The following is a 20,736-nucleotide window of genomic DNA, read 5'->3' on the forward strand; positions in this document are numbered from 1 at the left end:
AAGAATGAATGATAATCAAAAGAGTTGCCAATCAATTAATCGGCTAATTCTTGTTGCACTAATTTCCCCCATTAACCCCTCTGCTCTTGGTTAACAACCAGCCTCTGAAACTACAAACAACTTTAGACATACAGGGCCATAGGATGGAAACGAACCCCAGGCTGCTGCAGGGAGGACTATAACCTCAGCTTATGGGGCGCCTGCTCTACCAAGTGAGCTATATAACATTCCACATTCAGACAAAAACTCTCATCCATTCTTTTCATCTTTCTCAGAACATTTGCAGACTATAGGCTAAGAGTCAAAACCTTGATAACATGGAGGTATATACATCTTTAATGTTTTTAATCTCATGATTCCTGCTATTGAAAAAAAAAGAAAAAAAGGCGATAGATTTCACACCAGTAGCACCAAAGGATTCTGGGTGAAGCTACACCAATTAAAATGCAGAAAAGCACATGTAGACACATGCCAGCAACTATTCTGATAGCTGATTATTTGAGAATTGAATTATTGTCATTGTATGTTTACAAAAAAAAAAGAGCAGGAAGCCCCGGCTTTGGATTTTATTTTGACCACAGTCTGGTCTACTACCTGGCCTAGTCAGTATGGTGGAAGCTTATCAGACTTGATATAGCCTGAGGGCAACACACACACACACACACACACACACACACACACGGTCCTTTTAAACTGACAGAACACTCAGAGACAAATAACAGTATCCAACGCTCAAAACCACAAATGAACTCTGAGAAACGCATCATCAAAATAAAACAACCGTTAGCATATTTTTTTCAGGAGCTTGATCAGAGCAGAAATGTGGAATCACAGCTCTCTCTCTCTCTCTCTCTCTCTCTCTCTCTCTCTCACACACTTACTAGTCTGTTAAACATACTAGACTTTACTATTCTGAACTTTGGCCCAGAGCCTCAGTTGCACAGACAGAAGCTACCAATCTGACTGTGATGTAATGCCTCAGCAACATAGCATGAAACCCTCCACAGCTGTACTGGCCGCAAATAAACCCAGATTTGAAGCACTTCTACATGCATCAAATCTGTTTGCAAAGACAGAATATGTTGTTGTTTTTACCCAGCGGGTGGAAGCAATGCATTTCCTGCTCTTTAGTCTGCTGGAAATTAAAAGAAGAAGAAGAAATCAAACCAACATACAGACTGGGTTTATTCCTTGGCAAGTTCCAGGCAAAACCAAAAGATGTCTGACGCGCTTGTGAAATATCTTTATGGGCTTTTTTTTAGAAATTTTCAGACACTGTAGACAAAGTCAGCGTTACACACTGATAAAAGTACATTGCCATGTGCAGCCCAGGCCACTGCCAAAAGTGGAGCTAGTCCGCTGTGAGATTGGATCACCCAAGATGTGCATTCGTGCCAGGTCCAAACAGAGCCACAGAGGAGACGCTGATAAAAGAGGCTATGCTTTGAGCAGTAAGGAGGATGACAGGAAAGAAGAAATATGTATCAACTCAGGAACAGAATTCCCTCTATCAGACATCCACGTATTAAATCAAAGGTCCAGACAGTGCTGGAGCAAGAAACTGCTCTCTGTTCCCCCCCTGGCACCGCCAACTTTTACCCACACTCCTGTCTGCTGCCTCAAATGCAAGACTTAAACAACACATGATAAAAGAAAAGTGTACCTCTCAGCAGTATAGCAGAGCACAGGAAGCTTAAATCAGATTATAACCTTTCGAAGAAAAAAAAAAAAAAAAAGGTGCTGCTGATTTTTCACTCTGTTAACACTCAAGACAAGACACTCAACACACAAGAACCTCATCCACCTTAAATGACACCGGTGTCCTGGGCAGAGGTGTCAACAAGCTTGGTGACAGAATAACTGGTTTTTATAAAGCAGAGTTTAAACCATTTATCAGGTGTTTGGGGGGTTTTCTAATGTCTTTGTGGCACTTATGATAATGAGTTTAAATAACAGCATTTACAATTTGTCCGCTTTTGCTGCTTTCCTTGCTGTTTTTGTGGTTTATATCAAGATTTAATAAAGTGATTTGCTTAGTTGAAATAATGCTATTAGCTACATAATGGAGGAGGGATATTTTTTGGTTAACATTCCCGAAATGTATTGTGTAGTGTGGACGACTGTTTAGGTTCTTCTTTTCTTCACTTTTAAGTTAAAAAAAAAAAAACTCCAAACCAATAAGTGATAAATTAAAAGCTCGTACCTGCTAACTCGTCCGGTTCCAGTCCAGTTTCTGTGTCTATCCCACAGATAACGAAGTAGTGGGCGAAGCGGCAGGGCGCCGCGCCGGACACCGCGGACGAGCTCCCACTCATCCCGGCTTCGTGTGCAGCCCTGTCCGCTCCTAGTTCTCCACGAGACACATCTCCGGGAGCGGGAGGGCGAAAAAAAAGAAGCTAAAACTGGATAAAATGCTTGATTTAACGAAACTACTCTTCTGAGTCGAGTCCTCGCTTTAATTAAAAAAAAAAAAATCCTCGTTATATACTTAAGTTGCTTTTGAAAGCTTTTTTTTCAGGGAGAGTTTGCTTTCTTGTCCCATGAACCGTGTCCGCGGAGCTTCCCAACACACGACTGACTGCTCTGGAGCGGACACCGCGGTGAATCTCCGCCTCGGTGGAGCGAGGAGGAGCCGCTCGGCAGGGCGGGATATTCAAATATACCCTCCTCCATTCGGTCTATTCGGTGTATTGGAACAAAGACAACACACTTGTTTCTTTTTTGAAATAATATAACTAATTATATTGAATGTACTTCCTCCCGTTTTCCTGACTGAGTCTTTACTTTATCACTTGCACTTCTACGGAAGAGGATTAGGGCCATAGAATTAGAATTAGAGTTCAAAATCATTCTAGCTTTAATCTCAGAATTCTAGGGGGAAAGGGTCAGAATTCTGACTTTAAACACAGAATTCATTTTTTTGTAAATTGTATAATTATTTTTTAACATGTGACCCTAATAATCTTTCGCACACTTCAATAAACACTCCTGATAAGAGTTTATTGAAGTGTAAATACTTGCAGCTGTGCGTTCAGGTGTCAGAGCTTACCTGAGAGCCTGCAGCTCACACCGTTTGTGACATCAGACCTCACCTGTAAGCCTGCAGCTCACCTGTCTGTATCTATTACTCCACTACAGCTACCTACCACTGCTGGGCTGTAGCTCCTCAACAAAGTCCAGAACCACATCTACACCCATGTAAGTCAGTGAGTTGGTAGGTTTACCAAAAGGAAGCCTGTGGTTGCCCTGAAATTAAAGTAATATCACTTTAGTCAAGAGGCAGCAAATCCATCCACATTCATGTAGACAGCCTATCAGCTATAAATCCAGATGATTGCGCCTGGAATGGTAGCTGTGTTCTAAAAGCCGAGCACAACCGGGCCACAACACGTGAAAAAGCTGTTGGGTTTCAGTTTCAGGTACTTAACAGCTGCAAGCGAAGGAAGTAACAGGTGGGTGTTTTGCATCTGTTTCAGCGATGTTTAGCAGGTGAACACACCACTGCAGTGCTGCTGTCCAGACCTTCCTGCTCCAAATGACTCGACAGCCAAAAAATACTCAATAAAGTTGCCTCCAATTTGAAAAAAGACTTGAGTGTATATGAGGCATCTCAGCACATAATTTGTTGTGTTGACTAATTAACTTTCCAATATAAACTCTACCTCATGTATGTGCAGAGTATGAGCATAATGTTAACTAGTGGTTACAGAGACTGATGACGTGCAGTCACATGGACAAAGTTCAGGTTGTGTTAGCATCATCCACCCTGCTGAAATGATCAACACCATTGAACCACATTTGAACTTTTTTCTGATCATTTGTCAACGAAAGACAAGCAATTTGTAGCTTTATAGTGCCCCCTAGTGGTCCATTTATATAATGCAATTGGCAAGATATGTGTACTGTACTTATGACATTTTGATGAACATTCATTGGCTTGTAAAATCAAATCAGATTAAAGCATTGAAATTTATTTACTAAGTTTAACTGAGTCCATAGATGATCTCAGTCAAGTTTTGGAATGAGTGGTCTGGTGGTTGTAGCCAAGACCTGGAAAGACTAGACCACACACCATCCTTGAGACATGAACCAAGAGGTAAACTTGATTGTTATAGCATCACCTGTGGGTACAGCACCTCATGTTTTGGGGCCATGTCATGAAGTTTCATGTGGCTAGGTCTTACGACTTTTGCTGCACAAACACTTTAAATGGGGAAAAAATGGATTAATAATAAGAATTGGAACTAAAAACAATAAGGTTACCACAGCTTTGCTGCCTAGACCCCCGCCTGGAACAAAAACAAGAAGGTTTTATTTACTTTTCATCATAGTTTACAGCCATTACAAAAAAAATCCCTCAGACTAATGGACTGACCAAGTGCTCACAGTTGAGGTGACAGGATATCACTGATTGACACCATTTCAGTGCTATCACAATGTTACTTTCGCCAGTTAAACATGTAATCATGGTGAAAGCAGAAATATAGCTAAAGCTGTTTCTGTTCCTAATCAGAGGACAGAATATGACAGATTATACTTCGCTGTATGTTTTAATACACGGATGTGTCATTTAAAATGCAGACAAATTTAATGTGCAATTTATGCTGCAACATCGCCCTCTAGTGGTGAATCAGAAGAACACAGGCCAAAACAGAAATGCAAAAGAAAAGCCACTAAAGACATTTTCACATGAACATTTACTAAGTTATATTCTCCTTTGAAATCATGCAATAACATACAAGTTTTCAAACGTGTCAGTGTCAGTTTATAAAAAAATGAATTAAAAATGAAGGATACAAACCATATAAACGAGAATGAAAAAAGGATTAAAATATTTCAAGTATTTACAGCAAAAAACATTCAACTTAAAGAAGAACTTCATTTTGAGGTAGCTGGTAAAATGCATACAGTTAAAATACAGAATACACAAGATTTAGTTTTATAATAAAGGTATAACATACACTGTTATTGTAATGCACAGAAATGCTTTGGGAAAAATCAAAGACAGACTCAGCTACAACAACAACAGTGATCAACAATTTGCAACATGAGTCGTAGACAGCGGCACTTCCATCTCACTGGTAAGGTCTTTGCGGGGATTGATACCTCTTCCTCTCCCTGATGGAATCTGTTACAGAAAAACAGCAGATAATGAGAAGAAAAAAAGATTGATGTGAAGTTTTTTTTTATTATACAAAGAGCAAACCAAATGTATCGTTGTCACCTTTTGTTGGCCTTGCAACTCGCGGCTTCTCTGACCACTTGTAACCTTCACCTACAGAGTATCCTATGGTAAGAATGAGGGTTAGAAAAACAATTACACACTTTGAAAATAAGTGTTTGATTTGACTACCATATGAATTTACTGAAAGAATGAATTTACTTGAAGATGTAAATAGAACGCACTTTGTTGCCGTATGGTCTTATGATTCATGGCCTTTGTGTGCTGGATGGCTTCAAACTTGGTCCTCTTTAGCAGAGGAGCTGCAAACTCGTGGGATCTGTGCCTCCGTCTAGGTGCCCTGTCCCGGTGACTGTGTCCTGGCCTTGCCTCCCTCCTTGACTCATAATTTGCGGTTTTCAAAGCCTCCTCCCTTTGCATCGTAGCTTTCCTGTCTCTCCTAGTTGGGACAAAGCTGTTGTGCCAGTCTTTGGTCACTTGTTCCTTTGCCATATTTGAGTAGGATGATGGGACTTTTGTGGCAGTATAAGTCTGATCTAATGGAGAGGGGTTGCTGTAGGAGTGAGAACGCTTTAGTCTGTATGAAGGCAAATGTCTCGGAACCAATGTGTTCTGCATCGTTTTAGAAAGACTAGATAAAGCAGTGGTTTCTTCAGACTGGGACAAACCTCTTGAGGAGGCTGAACTTTGTCTGGCTTCAGGAAGCTGCCCACCATTGGAAGTCAAGCTACTGGTGGAGGTGGATGGGCCTTCCAGGCTGGGCAATGAAAGCTGTCTTAAAATTGGTCTTGGTTTTGTTATGTTGGCTTGAACCTTGTTCCTTGTCACAGAGAGTCCATCATCTGCAGGTTTTGGTTTGGACACAAACTGTCCTTGTTTGTTTCTATACAAATGCCTTTTATTCTTTTGACAGGAGCCCATCTTTTTGCTGGATGCTTTGGGAGTCTTTGGTGCAGGACTTTCATCTTTACTTCGCCTGTGGACCTTAGAGTCTTTTAAAAGTTCCAAGCGATCGTTGGGTTGAGACGACTTCTTGACAAAAAGGCGAGGAATGACAAGTTTAGGACTTGAAGACTTGTCTGCCTCCCTGTACATGGACTTGGGCTGCTTCTCTGGCAAGTCATTGTCTTTTGAAACTGATGAGACTGTTCTCTCCATCACTGCTTTCTTTTTGCTGATCCGAATGTTATTTTTAATGTCTTTGTCAAAATCATGGAAAATGTTTCTTCTATTTGAAGTTGTGTGACTGCTGGTCTTATGAGGAACTTGCTTCGGGCGTGCTTCCTGCATCACTTCCTGTGCACCACGAAGCTCAGACCGGTGCTGTGGTACTGATGAGTCCGCAGAAGATCTTGCCTCTTGGAGATCCCCTTTAGCAGTTCCATACTCACCATCCACAGTTTCCAATGTGTGTCTCTTTTGTTGTTGTTGCAACAGTGCATTGCTGCCATCCACTAAACCTGAAGAGAATGTTTTTCCTCTACTTGCCTCTATGTAGTTTTGGTCATTGTCATTCTCTGTGTCAGAGTCAAGGATTATTATACTTTCTGTTGAGATATCTTTGCTGTCAGTCTTTTGTTGAACATCCTCGGAGCCAGGTTTGGTTTCAGTCTGCCGCCAACCACTTTCTGTACTGTGTGGCAGGTTAGGGAATACCTCCTGCATCTCTTCTTCAAACTGTTTGTCATAAAGTTTAGACTGACGCCGAGGTGACAGCGAGTCTGCAGGTGGTGGTCTCTTGTTTTGAAGCTTTTCTTTTTCAGATCTATACAGACTATCAACAGTTTCAGGTGGATGTCCTCTTTCATGACAAAATGGGGCATCTCTACTTTCCTCTGAGCATGAGGTGAATGATCTCTTCCTTTTTGCCCTCTTTTTGTAGTTTTGGTCACTTTCATCCTCCGTGTCAGAATCAAGGGTTATTATATCTTGCTTTTTGGGAATCTGTTGTCTGCTGGTCTTGGCTTGGATGTGCTTCGAGGCAGCTTTGGTTTCCATTATCTCTCTCAGTTTCTGCAAACAGCCCAACTTCTTCTGGCTCCCGGTTTGACCTTTTTGCACATCTGTAGCCTCATTACATTCACTCTCTTTTTCAGAATCCTCTGTCTCTGAAGACAGTGGTGCTAACAACTCCCAGGGCACTGTCAAAAAGTTGCGTTCTGACGTGGATGAGTAATCACAACTGTCTTCAGTTTCACAGCTGTCTTCAGGCTCAGAGTAAGACACTGCTTTTCTCTGAGGCATATGTGGTTCTCCCTCAGAGTCCATTTCATGTTCAGGTGTGCTCCTGCCTGGCACCGCATCAAAACTCATCCCGAATTGCATAGCTTTTGCTTGTAGAAAGCTCTGAACTGTGTCAAACACCTCTATCTCAGAAGATGCAGAAGCTGGTACTGGTTTTGGAGCTGCACAATACAACTCATTCATAACATAACAGTGTGCTGGATTTCCATCACCCTGTCTTTCTTTGTCTACGGTTTCACCATCAACTGGAACAGCCTTTTCTGAGACGTCCTGGGCGTCATCTTCTGGTTCAAATTTAAGGCCAGACATGCTTATAGGTATGACTATCCAGTCATCATCTATTTCATCGTCTGTCTCATGCCCATCCTCTGAAAGAGTCTCAAGTCCACTTTCTGAAACAGAGGGATCACATGAAACAGGATGGTCTGTTTGAAATTCCAGATATCTCTCACTGTCACATTTAGGACCTAACAGTTGGTCAAAGCCATAATTGGTTTCACCAAAATGTGGACAAGAGTATTGTTTTGCTGTATCCAGTGTCCCTGTCTTTGGTGTAACCTCTTTCTTTGGTATGAGTTTCTCATCTGAAATGTTTTCTGTCTTCACCTGAGCCTGACCCTGCACTTGTTCACAGCCTACATTTTCTAATAATGACCGCTCATTGTTGGGCTCAGCTACTTGTGTAAGTGAAGGGGTCTCCAAATCCAAACTCTCTATTTGTGGATTTTCATCTTCACTTATATCTTCATACTGGGGATCCTCAAAACATGGTGTGGATCTTAAGTCCTCATGCTCTTTGTTTGGGAGGTTTGCCAATGGCGGTGATGTGTCTTCATCACCTGAAATGTCTTCATATTGCGGATCTTTCACAATTTTCACAGAGTGGGCATCCTCGCCCTTGCTTTCAGGCAGTAAGGGCGGTGCTTTGACTTTGCTTTCAGAAAGTGAAAGGCTTAAGTCAGTTTGCAAATGTGGGGAATCTGCATCTTCCATTGCACCCTCATGACTTGTTTGGCTCCACAGCTGCTCGCTTTGGTTTGTAGGTACTGATATTACATTATGAGTCTGATCAATTGATGAATTTAGCTTGGAATTTCCATTTACCACTGAACTTGACTTGGTTCGAAAATCCTCCAAGATGCCATTCACACCTTCTACACTGTCCAGCCCTACTGCCTCCACTGGCTTCAGGCCTTTATATCCTTTTTCCTTCTCTGTCGTGTTTTTGAGAGCCCGAAAAACATTGGGAACTTGGTCCATTTCATCCAAATTCTTGTTGATATCCCAACAAAGGGACTTATATTCTCCAAGTGGTGAGCTGCATCTGAGCATTAAACTTGGGGGCTGATTCTCAGTCAGTGTATCCAAAGTCATTTCAGACACTGCTTTGAGAACCACTGGATTCTCATCTTCATTCTTTGTGCAAGTGGCTGCCACATTCGCCATTATTTGTGGATATTCTGTGGATGTAAAGAGACGAAGGTTATCGATATCCCCATTCCAAAACTTTTGCAGGGTGACTTTAGAAAAGTTCTCCAACTCTGCAATGGTCTCTACTTCCTCAAGACTAGCAATCAGCTCCTTCAGTGCAGTTAATGAATAATTAAGAGCAGTTATGCCATTCTGTAAGTACTTATCACACCATTTACTACGGAAACCATCATTGCTACCAGCAAATGTTTTATCAATTTCACAGTAGTCTGAATGAACAAGTTTGCCATCACCAATTGTGGGCATAGTTACTTCCAAGTGTGTTTTTACTGGCAACTCCAAATCTACAGATTTACTATTCTCTGACTCATTTTTAGGAGCATTATGTGAGTTTTCTACAGCAGTGGCTAATGTACCTGTCAAATGGGTCCAATCACCTTTCTCTTTAGACGTGGGAGTTAACTCATCATTTGCTATGCTGTCCTTTGAACGGCCATCTTGAAGTGCTTGTCCAACTGCAGCAGTCCACTGCTCAGACGAGCCAACACTTGGTCCTTCAAAGTATTCTTTGTCAGAGGCCAAAGTTGCAGAAAGATCTGTACTGCTGTTGGACGTTGGCACGCTGCAGTCAGACTGGAGAGTGGAGTCGTTAGTGCAAAAATTCCACTTATTGTTGGAGTTTGAGTAGCCATAGTTTCCCTCTTTCTGAGTTAAAACCTTTTTGAAATACTCAACCCTTTTCGCAATAAAGTCCTCTATTTGTTGATTTGTTGGCGGCTGCATTTCTCCAGCTAGCGAAACTTTGTCTGTGGACGGCTGACCTCTGAGAGAGGAAGATGTTACCTGCTGCTGATGGGGGGTGGAACTATTTACTCTTGAATGATTTGGGTTTCGTGTTCTAGTCTGTTCACAGCTTAGAGCATCTAGTGAACTCTTCATTTGCTGATTCTTGCAGTGCCTATCATAAGTACTAGTGTTAGAGAGTTCAATGCTGGCATTAGTTTCCACTGAGGAAGAAGAAGAAGGGATGGTGATGAATTTGGAACTTGGACAGTTTTCTGTCAGTAAGGTATAAAGCAGTGGGTAAGGTGTCTTCTGCTTGCTCACAGAAGAACACTGATGTTGTCTTTCCTGCAGTCTGGTATTAGTGTTCAAATTTGACTCTTTCAGGAAATGTCCACTAAAGCTTCGCTCGGAATATTCCCTTTGGTGTCCTCTGTTATAGACAGATTGTCTCACGCAGCTTTTATTAGCAGATGTTTTCAAAGAATTGCTTCGTCGTACACTGACATGCACCAATGAATGAAAGTCAGTATTCACTATTCTGCTTAACTGGTGAAGACTGTTCAAAGGCGTATATGTATTGTCCATGGGTTCTGAATGCTGGGATCCAGTGCTTGCTGTGCTTGCCAGTGACTTCTGTTGGTGGTAGAGTTCCTGGAAATTTGGTCTTGCTGCCTCTGAGCTGGACCATAAACCACTCTGAGCTCCTCTGGATACTGAGTGGCTACCATATTGATTTGTATTCCATTGGCACGGTGAACCACAGTTAGAGGTGCTACATTGTTGCCCTGATGTGACGCAAAGTGCATCAACATTCCCCTGGTGTTGGAATGCAGGCTCCTCCGTGGTTGCATGGACATCCCGATCACATTGCATGAAGAGCAAGCTTTGAAGCGATGACTTCAGCTAAGTGCTTCTCAGGTCTAGGAAACAAAAAAGGAAAATTAGAAAGGGGAAGAGAAAGTCATGTTGTCCTTCACCACTTGATCTCTGAAGTCATATTCCATATTCACTTTCATTTCACTGGAAGAAAAGCAGGTTATCAACCAGATTATTTAAAATCACCTCTTCATCTTCACGTTAAAGAGAAAACCTGAGAGCCAACAGCCAAACTGTCAGTCAAACAGTTCTTGAGAGCTGGTCAGTGGTGTGGGAGGTGGTATGGTGCAAGTCTTGTGTACTCTCTCTTTGCCCAAGTCTACCCACCTCCTCCTTAGTGTGGAGCTCTATAGATTTACATATACTAATGTAAAAATTCACAGCATAAATATAAAACTAAATGTTAATCAATGCTACTTTTTCCACTGTTGCCTCTCCCATTACTGACCTGTAATCTCCAACCAAACAGGACATGAGATTTGTCCCAGTTCGCCATAGGGCCTGGGACCTGTGACCTAAATCTTACCAATTCTTAAATATTTGGGTCATGGGTAGCTCCAGGTTATGGACACAGATTAGCTAACACACTGTGTGTTAGCTAATCTCTGTCCTTTTTTTTTTGCAAAAATGTAACACCACTACAATGAAAACAGGCATGAAACGGGTTGTTGTAAACAAGCCCAAGGATCATCCTGACTCTCTCAACTTAATTTGAAAGTTGCACGTTTACAGTTCTCACGTGTGCACAGGTGAACATGCTCTCACCAGCGGACAGAGAGCACAAGTTGGAAAATATGTTGCGTCAACCACCTGAAACGCAGACAAAAATAACTGCACTTTTTTAAATCACTCACAGGGTGGTGAAGATGGCAACACTCACTCTCCTGTGAGTAGCAACTGGAGTAGCTCTGTTGCTGTCATTAAAAGAAACACATGAAAACCGTGTGTTTGTGTTGGTGTCCGTCTGCACATTACGCGAGTCAAAACCTGTGATGGCGGCATTTTAATGCAATAGCTCATGCAAATTTGTCAGGTTGTCCTGCCGTGTCAACCCAAAATACTTCCTGATATTACTTCTTGGGTAGTTTGAGCCATTTCATTCCATTCATTTGGCAGATACTTTAAACGTTCAAGTAAATGCATTCCAACTGAAAAGGAACAAGGTTTCAAATGCCATCAATAAGCTGGAGGAGCATTGCTCTCAAATAAACAGCTAAAAGCATGCTGTTAAAATTAAATCTTAAGTGCTTTTTTAAAAAGTTCGTTCCACCATTGTGGGTCTAGAAGAAGAAAAAAAAAACCACACACACGTGGTCCTTGGAGTAACTGGAGCCACGTATCGCCCAGATACTGATCATGGATCAAGGATACCCACCTTAGGTTTCATTCCCAACCTAAGGTGGGAAAATTCGAAAATCTCAAGCAAAAAAATTTTTTGGTCGAACAATGGCATGGTTACGATGGATGAATGCGAACCTAGAAGACCATGAGGAGACACCATTATTGCCAGGAGTGATCAAGATATTTTTTTTTTTTTTTTTTTTTTTAAAAAGGGGATGGACGAAGCCACTCTAAAAGAAGGTGCACAGAATGGGATAAAAGAACAAGCACTAACACTGTATAACACTTGTTCATTTATACCAATTTCTGTACCTCCTTCTGGTATGGTTTACACCTATATACCTGTTTTATATGTATACCCGTTTTTCTAAAAACTCTCGACTGTTCTGACGTGGATTTTCTGACCAGGCTGTAGACCCAGTCAAGGGCCAGTTGAAAACGGAGTCTAAGTCTCCACACCTCACTCTCTATTCTCTAAGTCTTTTTCTTCTAAAAAGTTTCTAAGTATTCAACTCTTCCTTTAAGGAAAATAGTAAAGTCTAATCAAAACACTGGAGTCCAGAGAAGTTGAGTCCAAAGAGCTCTATTCTTCAACATGAAGTCCAAAGCCCGAGCCGTCCTGCAGGAACAACTGAATTTTACCAACTGTGCATCACTTTTTAAACTGTAGGCTGTGCTCAGGTTCAAGGACATATCTGGGCTTAACTCCGCATGCCCCTTTCTCATCCCTTTGCCTGGTTGGTGTGATTTGACTTGCGTCAAACTTATCTTTTTTTCTCGTTTTTAGCAGGATTTATACTGGTGTCTCCTCCTATCTCATGCCAACCACAATCTACTCATATTGCCCACACCTAGTTTTTAATAGAATCTGAGGTGCTGTTGACTAATTTTTAAGAAACTTTCCAACTTTCTAGTGTTACATACACTATTCTTTTCCTAGTGTTAGATACACTGACAACATCCTCCAGACATCTCCTCATAACAGTGCTATCAGAGTACTAAAACTATGAGGAGCAGTGTGTGAAGCAGTACAGAGTGACAAACAGAACAGCAACGGCAGACCCAGTGGCAAACAGGAGGGAGATTTACACATTCCAGAGCACACAAAAAGATTACACACATTGCAGAAGATACGAGGGGATCAGACCACGCATATTGGAGGATACATAAATGAAGCAGACCATACACATGCATTCTGCACTAAAGTTCCTGGATATGACAGCATGTCCTCATGATCTTCTAGGTATCTTCTACATCCACCTTAAACTTAAAACTTAATGGTGTCAGCTCTTGCCCACTGGTCATTAGGGTTCTGCCATAGAATCAGTGGCAGTTCTACATTGAATTACTCCCTGGTTGAGACCCCCTCTGAGCGCCCCCCCCCCCCCATCATACGAAATCTGCTCCCCTATTGAGTGACTGATACTGATGACAGCAACGACAGTGAGCTGTTCCTGAGACATGGAGACATGGTTGACCTCAGGTACGACTTGATCAACTTTAGCTTTGAAAAGCCTCCTCCATACAGTGGATTCAAGAAGAAGAACAAGTTCAGCATTGACTTAGACCAGAGGTGTCCAAACTGTTCCATGACGGGCCGTGTGGCTGCAGGTTTTTTGTTCCAAACAAGCAGCAGCACACCAGACTGGACTCATTTAATCAACTGATCTCAGTCTTGATTGGTCAAACTGAGTGCTCTTGATTGGTTGAAACAAAAACTTTGCAGCCACACGGCCCTTTGTGGAACAGTTTGGACACCCCTGACTTAGACTCTTTCAGCAGCACAGCGACTCTAAATGTGCAGCCTGAAGACACTGCTGTGTACTACTGTGCCCGGGCGTCTGCCCACTGCATAGAATATACCATTATTTCCAAACCACGTTATAACCCAATTTTAAAAACTGTTTACTACAATTGCTTTTTAAAACAAAAGAAGTGACACAACCTACAAATATTACGCTACTGCATAGAAAGTAGAGTGCAGGCAGTTTACATGACACACAGATACCTAACATTCCAAATCAATAAATTAATCCAATAACTCTCTCTCCGCCCGGAAGACACCCAGCATCTAAGACGGCACCCCGACAAACCTCCACCATACGTCCTACGGGTTCCGTCTCCGTTACCGTAACGATTACGTCAATAGGTTATAAGGCAAACGATTCTGAGGAAGTTAAACTGGAGCGAAAGGATTATGCTCGCGACGTGCCCTCCTACTGTGTGTAATGAGTTCGTTTTACCGTTTATAATCCCCAAAGTTCATTAAAAATAAAAAATAAAATCATTCCAAATACAAAAAGTCGATGTTTCTTCACCCACTCCAACACGTGACTTACCGAATCGCTATATTTCACCTTAACGCGTTTAACGCACTCCTCTTACACTCCAAAAAGTTTTCCACCGAAAAAAAAAAAAAAAAAAAGTTTAAGGTCCTCCGATATTTTTCCGGCGGTGAATTTCCACACCGTAAAACTTCAGTCCGGACGACCGAAAGAAATCCGTTATCCGTAATACGTTCATGTGTCCGAAGCAAGAGAAGCAAAAGGGGGCGGGGGCGAGAGAAAATAATAAAACTTTTCCTCAACGATATAACAATCCCGCTGAAGTCGTTTTTAAGCCGCTGCCACCGAATGCAGGTTCCTCGGGAGTTTCGGAGCTATGTGAGAAGGGAGACATGCGACCGGAGCGATTCATATGACTTTCAGCGTGAGCTCTGATTCGTGGCTTTTTTTTTTTGGAAGGCGTGTCTCGAATTGGAAAAGACCACAGGAAGACTACTCAGATATGTTTACTCTTAAAATGAGGCAAGTTTTACTTATGTACTAGCTCATATATGGCTTAGTTACAGGAATATTCTGGAAAATAATTTAATTGAATTATTTAATCAGTAATTAATCATCAAAGTACATGCAAACATGATTCCACATTGATAATGATTTCACACGCGTTTATGAATGCATGTTCACAGAGTGTAACTGTGGCTCTATGTATTATTTCAGGTTACATCATGTCTCTGTGGTTACACTCATTTCCAACACCCACAGCTCATATTAAGTCTTGCAGACTCTGAGTTTGTCGGTCTGAGCTGGAAACTTATTTGCATTTACAGGAAGTACAAGGGAGGCAAGCGAGGGGCTTTCCAGAGAGATGGTATAAGGCACTGGCATTTTGAATGGTACAAGGCATTTTGAATAAGGTATTGTATTTTCTTTTTTTATATTTTTGTAATGTGGTTAAAGAAAGAGTGTTAAATTTCGCTGGAGAAAGAGGATCTTTCTTTCTTTCTTTCTTTTTGTAGTTATTTTATTTTCGGTCTTGCTGAATTAGTGCTAGATGCTGGAGACCCAAAGGCAGTCTTGTAGGATGTGTGCTTTTGGGTAACTAACTTGCCCCTTACAGCCAAGTATGGTTTATCAAGTGGTCTCAACCACCCCGAGAGCCCCCCCCCGCATCACAGAAGAAAAAAAAAGGGTGATACAAATATGTAACTTAGAAAACAACGCCGGTACAGACGGATCAGAGCTGTTGACAGGTGACTGATTTTAAAAAAAGTACTTACAGATTTAATAGAGCGCGCTGAGCGGTATTTGGGGACGTCTGACGCATCTGCTGGAGTGTGTGGAGGAGGAGGCAGCAGGGAAGGACAGTGGTAAACTATTTGCCTTAATTTTTGCTAAAAGACTAAAACAAGGTTTACATCAAATACTAGATGAAGAACAATCTGGTTTTATGCAGAAGAGACATATTAGTAACAATATTCGCCTGATACTGGATATGATAGATTATAATAACCTAATACCTGATGAAAGTTTTATTTTATTTATTGATTTTTTACAAAGCTTTAGAAACAAATGTTTAAAGCCATTTCTTTTTTTGGGTTTGGAGAATATTTTCAAAAAGCTATTCAGACATTATATAACAATTGTAGCAGCTCAGTAAAATTAAGACAGGGTACATCAGAAAGATTCAATATACTACGTGGTATTAGACAAGGCTGTCCAGTATCTCCTTTCTTATTTCTGTTAGTTACCCAAATAATGGCTTCTCATGTTAAGAAATCTCCCTTTCTAGGAATAAATGCAGTGGGTAAAGAGTTCAAAATTTGTCAATTGGCAGGTGATACAGCAATCTTTCAATGAATCAATCTTTCTATGATGGATGATTTACACTGGGAAAAAGCTTGTGGAATTCTCAAGAAGTATTGCATTAATAATAAAATGAAGGAAGTATGTTTTAAGATTATACATCAAATTTATCCTGTCAAAGATGTTTTAGAAAGATTTAAATTGGATATAGATTATAATTGTGATTTTTGCAAGCTAAACAAGGAAACTATATTTCATTTATTTTTCCATTGCACACATTCACTTAATTTTTGGACCAATATGCAATTATATATAAACCAAAAATTAAATACAAATGTACTTATTAATGTATTTGATGTGTTGTTATATTTTGTTGATTATAAGCTAAAGGAAAATATGAACCATGCTATACAGATTCTTGTCATTCTTGGGAAATATCATATTCATAAATCCAAATGGTCTGGATCCAAACCCGCTTTTGTACAATTCACTGTTGAACTGACTAAATATGGACTCATTCTGGAAAACATGGAGAACCCAAAGGCAACAAGGACTTTTAACATCCTAAAGGAACTGAATTTTATCTGAACTGTTAGTTTATATTGTACCCATGGCATATATGTTCTGTTCATGTTAATGCACAATTTATGAAATAAAGTTGGAAAGAAAAAAAAAAAGCAGGGAAGGACAGAATTTGGGGGGGGGGGGGGGGGGGGGGGGGGCGAGGGGGCGTACCAGTCAGGGACCAGCGCCGTTCCTAGAGGCCGGCAGAGTACTGTTTCACTCAAGTGGCAACCCACCGTGACGTCACACATTGGTTTGTGGCGATTTAGCCGTCGCCATATTGTTTTGTTTTTTGTTTGTTTGTTTGTTAAGATATTTGGATAGGAGGCGGTGTAGGGGAGGGAGGGGAGCGGGTCTGAGTGAGAACTCAGGACACTCTCCACGCCAACCTACACCGGCAGTCTGACGGCTCCAGGCTCTCGGCTGTGTTGCAGCAAGTTGCTAACAAAGTTAGCTTCCCTAATTTGAGGTAAACTTAATAACTAATAACAGTCTGTGGAAAATTCCTACTCCACTGACAAATAAAGACAAACAACAGTAATTACACTACAAATGAATCAAAACACTGTACGTGACACAAGTTCACCGGTATGATCTCCATAACTTTGTCTAAATGGCCTGTCAATCATTCCCGACCACGGATGTCAGTCAGACAGCCATGCCCCCAAATATACTGTTCTTAGAGGTCTAATATATAATTGATAAAAGATTAGGGAATAATTTTCAGATGGACCACCAGATCATGGACCAGGAGGAGCGAATTTAGCTATTGGCCCCATGGTGACGTGTGAAAAAAAATGTATTGACTTTATATGTTTATTTCAAGAGTGAAATAAGTGACTTTTGAATTGGAGTCCATATAGAGCTAGCTCCTAGCGGCCCTTAGTGGTATTGCACTTTAAGGCACTTCCGCATTGGCTTCGGTTTTCAGACCCAGCGTTGACATCCATTTTTTTATGCAGCCTGTGTTTAGAATGCATTTTTTAAAAGAGCAATTTCCTTGTATATGTGTGTCGGTGTGCATTGTTTTGTCTTGTTTTTTTTTTTGTTTACCTCACCAACACACTGAATGAGTTTTACTGCCGCTTTGTAAGACAATGGGACAGTCCTGACACCATCCCCCAAGACACCACCTATCAGCCCCAACCCAACGGCCCCTCCTCCCCCCACCACAACTGCATCCTTCTCCAGGAGAGATATGTATACAGACTCTTTAAGAGGCAGAACCCCCGCAAGGCAGTCGCTCCTGACTCTTCAACTCTTCACTGGAGACGTTCAAGATTCAAGAGTCTTTATTGTCATTATGCAAACATAACGAAATTTTGCAGAGACTCCTGGCTTTAAGGCACACATATAAATAAATAAATAACACAGATACTTAAAAAAAAGAACACTTATGAAAATATAAACACAAAGTAAAGTAAGTAAGTAATAAAGTGCAGCTTAGTGCCAGTCCAGTGTATGGAATGCTGTGAGTGTATGATTGTGTTCTGTGTGGTTGTCAGCATCAGCAGGGCTGTGTGTGGGGGGGACATGTTTAAGGGTCCTGTAGGGGGATGGGATGTGGGTGTTTTCACTGTGGTGGGTCTATTGCTTTTACAGCTCTGGGAAAGAAGCTGTCCCTGAGTCTGTTGGTGATTGATTTAATGTTCCTGTGCCGCTTTCCTGCTGGAAGCGGTACAAAGTGCATTGCCCAGGTGGGTGGGATCTGTTGCAATGTATCTGGGCCTTTTCTGGACTCGAGCAGCGTAAACTGAGTCCAGATCTGGTAGCCAGCAGCCTACAATCCCCTGCGCTGTCTTCACCACCTGGGTTAAATCCTTCCTGTCCTGTGCTGTGCAGCTGTCATACCACACTGAGCCACAGGATGCCTTCGATTATGGCCCTGTAGAAGTTTGCAAATAGCTGAGAAGAGAGCCCAGTCCGCTTCAACTTCCTGAGAAAGAAGAGCCGTTGTTGGGCCTTTTTCACCAGGTGTGAAGTGTTCACAGACCACGAGAGGTCAGAGGAAATGTGGATGCCTAGGAACTTTATGCTGTCCACACGCTCCACTGCCTCCCCATGTATGCAGAGCATGTTCAGTCTTCCTTGATCTCCTATAGTCCACTATGACCTCCTTGGTCTTGCTGATGTTCAGGATGAGGTTATTCCTGTTACATCACTGAGTCAGATTCTGGACCTCTTCTCTGTAGTGGGTCTCATCATTGGTGTCGTCCGCAAACTTCACAACCATGTTTGTGGGGTGGATGGCAGAGCAGTCATGTGTGAAGAGGGTGAAGAGGGCAGGGCTGAGCACACAACCTTGCGGCGTGCCAGTGTTGAGGATCAGTGGGGCAGATGTGGACTCTTCTATCCTCACCACCTTGGGCCTGTTGGTGAGGAAGTCACTGATCCAGGAGCAGAGCGGTGTTGACAAACCCAGGTTGTGGAGCTTCAGGGCCAGCATGTCCAGGGGTACAGTGTTAAAGGCTGAGCTGAAGTCCACAAATATTATCCTAACATCGGTGTTAGGATGCTGCAAGTTGAGTTGGGGTGGGTGTGTGAGATGCAGAGGGCAAACAAAGGACAAAGCATGAGTGCTTGTGCCTCTTGTGATGCAGCAATAGCAGGCAGAGAGGTACACAAGGCAGCAACAAGTGCTGCAAGGGCAACCACCAATGGAATTTCCCTCATTGGAGTACACACAGATGGGTGAAGCATAGATGGATTCTTAACACATTGCACAAAACCTGACACTACACATCCTCTGTAAAACGGTTCTCCCTGTAGGCAAACTGTAGGCTGTCCAGGCTAGCTGGGACGGCGTCCTTGATGTACTTTAGGACGATCCTCTCGAAGCACTTGAGTCAGAGCAACAGGTCGGTAATCACTGAGGCAGGTGATGGTTGGTTTCTTGGGCACAGGCACAATGATGGAGGACTTCAGGCATACAGGGACCATGGAAAGCTGCATGGACAGGTTGAAAATGTCCAGAAAAACTCCTGCCAGTTGGTCAGCGCATGACTTCAGGGTACAACCTGGCACCTTGTCTGGACCTCCAGCCTTGTTGATGTTGATCCTCCTCATGGCAGAGGTCACTTGGTGCAGCTGCAGGACAAGAGGCTGATGCTGCACCTCTGGCTGAGGAAGATGTACAGTCTTTCGGCTGCTTGGAGAGTCCAAGCGTGCAAAGAAGCTGTTTAGGGTGTCAGGCAGAGTGGGATCATGGCTGACCTGCTAGTCGCTGCTCTTGTAATCCGTGATGGTCCTGATGCCTTTCCACATGTTATGTGGGTTGTTATCATTGAAGTGCTCCTCAATGCTGCTTGTACCTGTGTTTTGCAACCTGGATGCCCTTTTTCAGTTCTTTCCGGGCCCTGCTGTAAGCCAGCCTATCTCCTGACCTATAGGCTGCATCCTGGGCTTTTAGCAGGGTCCGCACTGTGCTGTCCACCCATGGCTTTTGGTTAGGAAAAACCGTGATTATCTTTGTGGGTAAGACATAGGGGTGTGCGATATGACGATATTAGATTGTGAAGACGATGTTGATGTTGACGATCTGCCAGAGGAGAGAGATCGTATTATCATCTATAGGACACATTCTATTAATTGCAGCTCTATGCTTGCGCACAGAAGCATGAGAAGTTTGTTTTTTCCTTGGGCAACTAACAGCCCGCTTCACGTGAACATGACCAACCAATCATGGCAAAGTACAAGCAGTGCTGATTTTTTTTTTTTTTTACTAGCCTCGCTGTTTTAGTCAAGGTATAGCGGGTAGCCATGGCCAACAATGAAAGTGAAAGCTTGGAGTTATATCTGACCTTAACTCATTAAGTCCCTAAGCGACATATACTAAACATCCTGGTGGGATGAACATGTGGTTGTCATGTGACTCTGACAAGAAGGGGCCTCTCCAAAATGCTGGTATGGCCTGTGAGCAAATGGCAAAAGGAAGCAGCTAATTTCAAAAAGTTGCTTTTTGATACTACAGGTAATTTCAAACACATTTAACAGTTCCAATGCTTTGATAACATGTCCTATACTACATACAACCTGGTCTGACCATATTTGTTGAAGAAAGTAATATCAAACCAGTTATGGAAATATCGCTGTAACATATATTTAACAACACAGATCTTTAGTATTAAAAAGTGTTATTCTGAAAAAAAAAACCAACAGAAATGTGGTCCACTTGGTCTGTGGTATATCTCTCATCATTTTCCTTTAAGGAAAAATGGGTCTGGG

The 20,736-nt window shown here is 42.1% G+C and overlaps 2 protein-coding genes across 10 annotated transcripts in view; both read right to left on the bottom strand.

Moving 5' to 3' along the window:
• dennd5b (DENN/MADD domain containing 5B) overlaps positions 1-2,559 on the bottom strand; it is a 52,981-nt gene extending 50,422 nt beyond the window's left edge. For all 7 annotated transcript variants that reach the window (XM_041030004.1, XM_041030003.1, XM_041030002.1 and 4 more), the window contains exon 1: positions 2,204-2,559. In XM_041030004.1, coding sequence (XP_040885938.1) covers positions 2,204-2,315 — 112 coding nt within the window. In that variant the 5' untranslated portion in view covers positions 2,316-2,559. The remainder of the gene's footprint in view (positions 1-2,203) is intronic.
• Positions 2,560-4,259: 1,700 nt separating this feature from the next.
• LOC121176273 lies at positions 4,260-14,534 on the bottom strand. 3 transcript variants are annotated; one of them, XM_041030311.1, is made up of 5 exons: positions 14,200-14,534; positions 9,295-10,563; positions 5,407-8,886; positions 5,225-5,287; positions 4,260-5,128 (listed from the first exon to the last, which is right to left on the bottom strand). In XM_041030311.1, exons 2-5 carry the CDS (start codon positions 10,514-10,516, stop codon positions 5,076-5,078), a joined length of 4,818 nt encoding a protein of 1,605 aa, XP_040886245.1. In that variant the 5' UTR covers positions 10,517-10,563; positions 14,200-14,534; the 3' UTR covers positions 4,260-5,075. The 3 variants fall into 3 exon arrangements, with proteins under 3 accessions (XP_040886245.1, XP_040886244.1, XP_040886243.1); XM_041030310.1 differs by having other exon boundaries at positions 9,274-10,563; XM_041030309.1 differs by having other exon boundaries at positions 5,407-10,563.
• Positions 14,535-20,736: the final 6,202 nt, after the last annotated feature.

Source organism: Toxotes jaculatrix, chromosome 22, assembly GCF_017976425.1.
Source record: "Toxotes jaculatrix isolate fToxJac2 chromosome 22, fToxJac2.pri, whole genome shotgun sequence".
Lineage (NCBI taxonomy): Eukaryota > Metazoa > Chordata > Actinopteri > Toxotidae > Toxotes > Toxotes jaculatrix.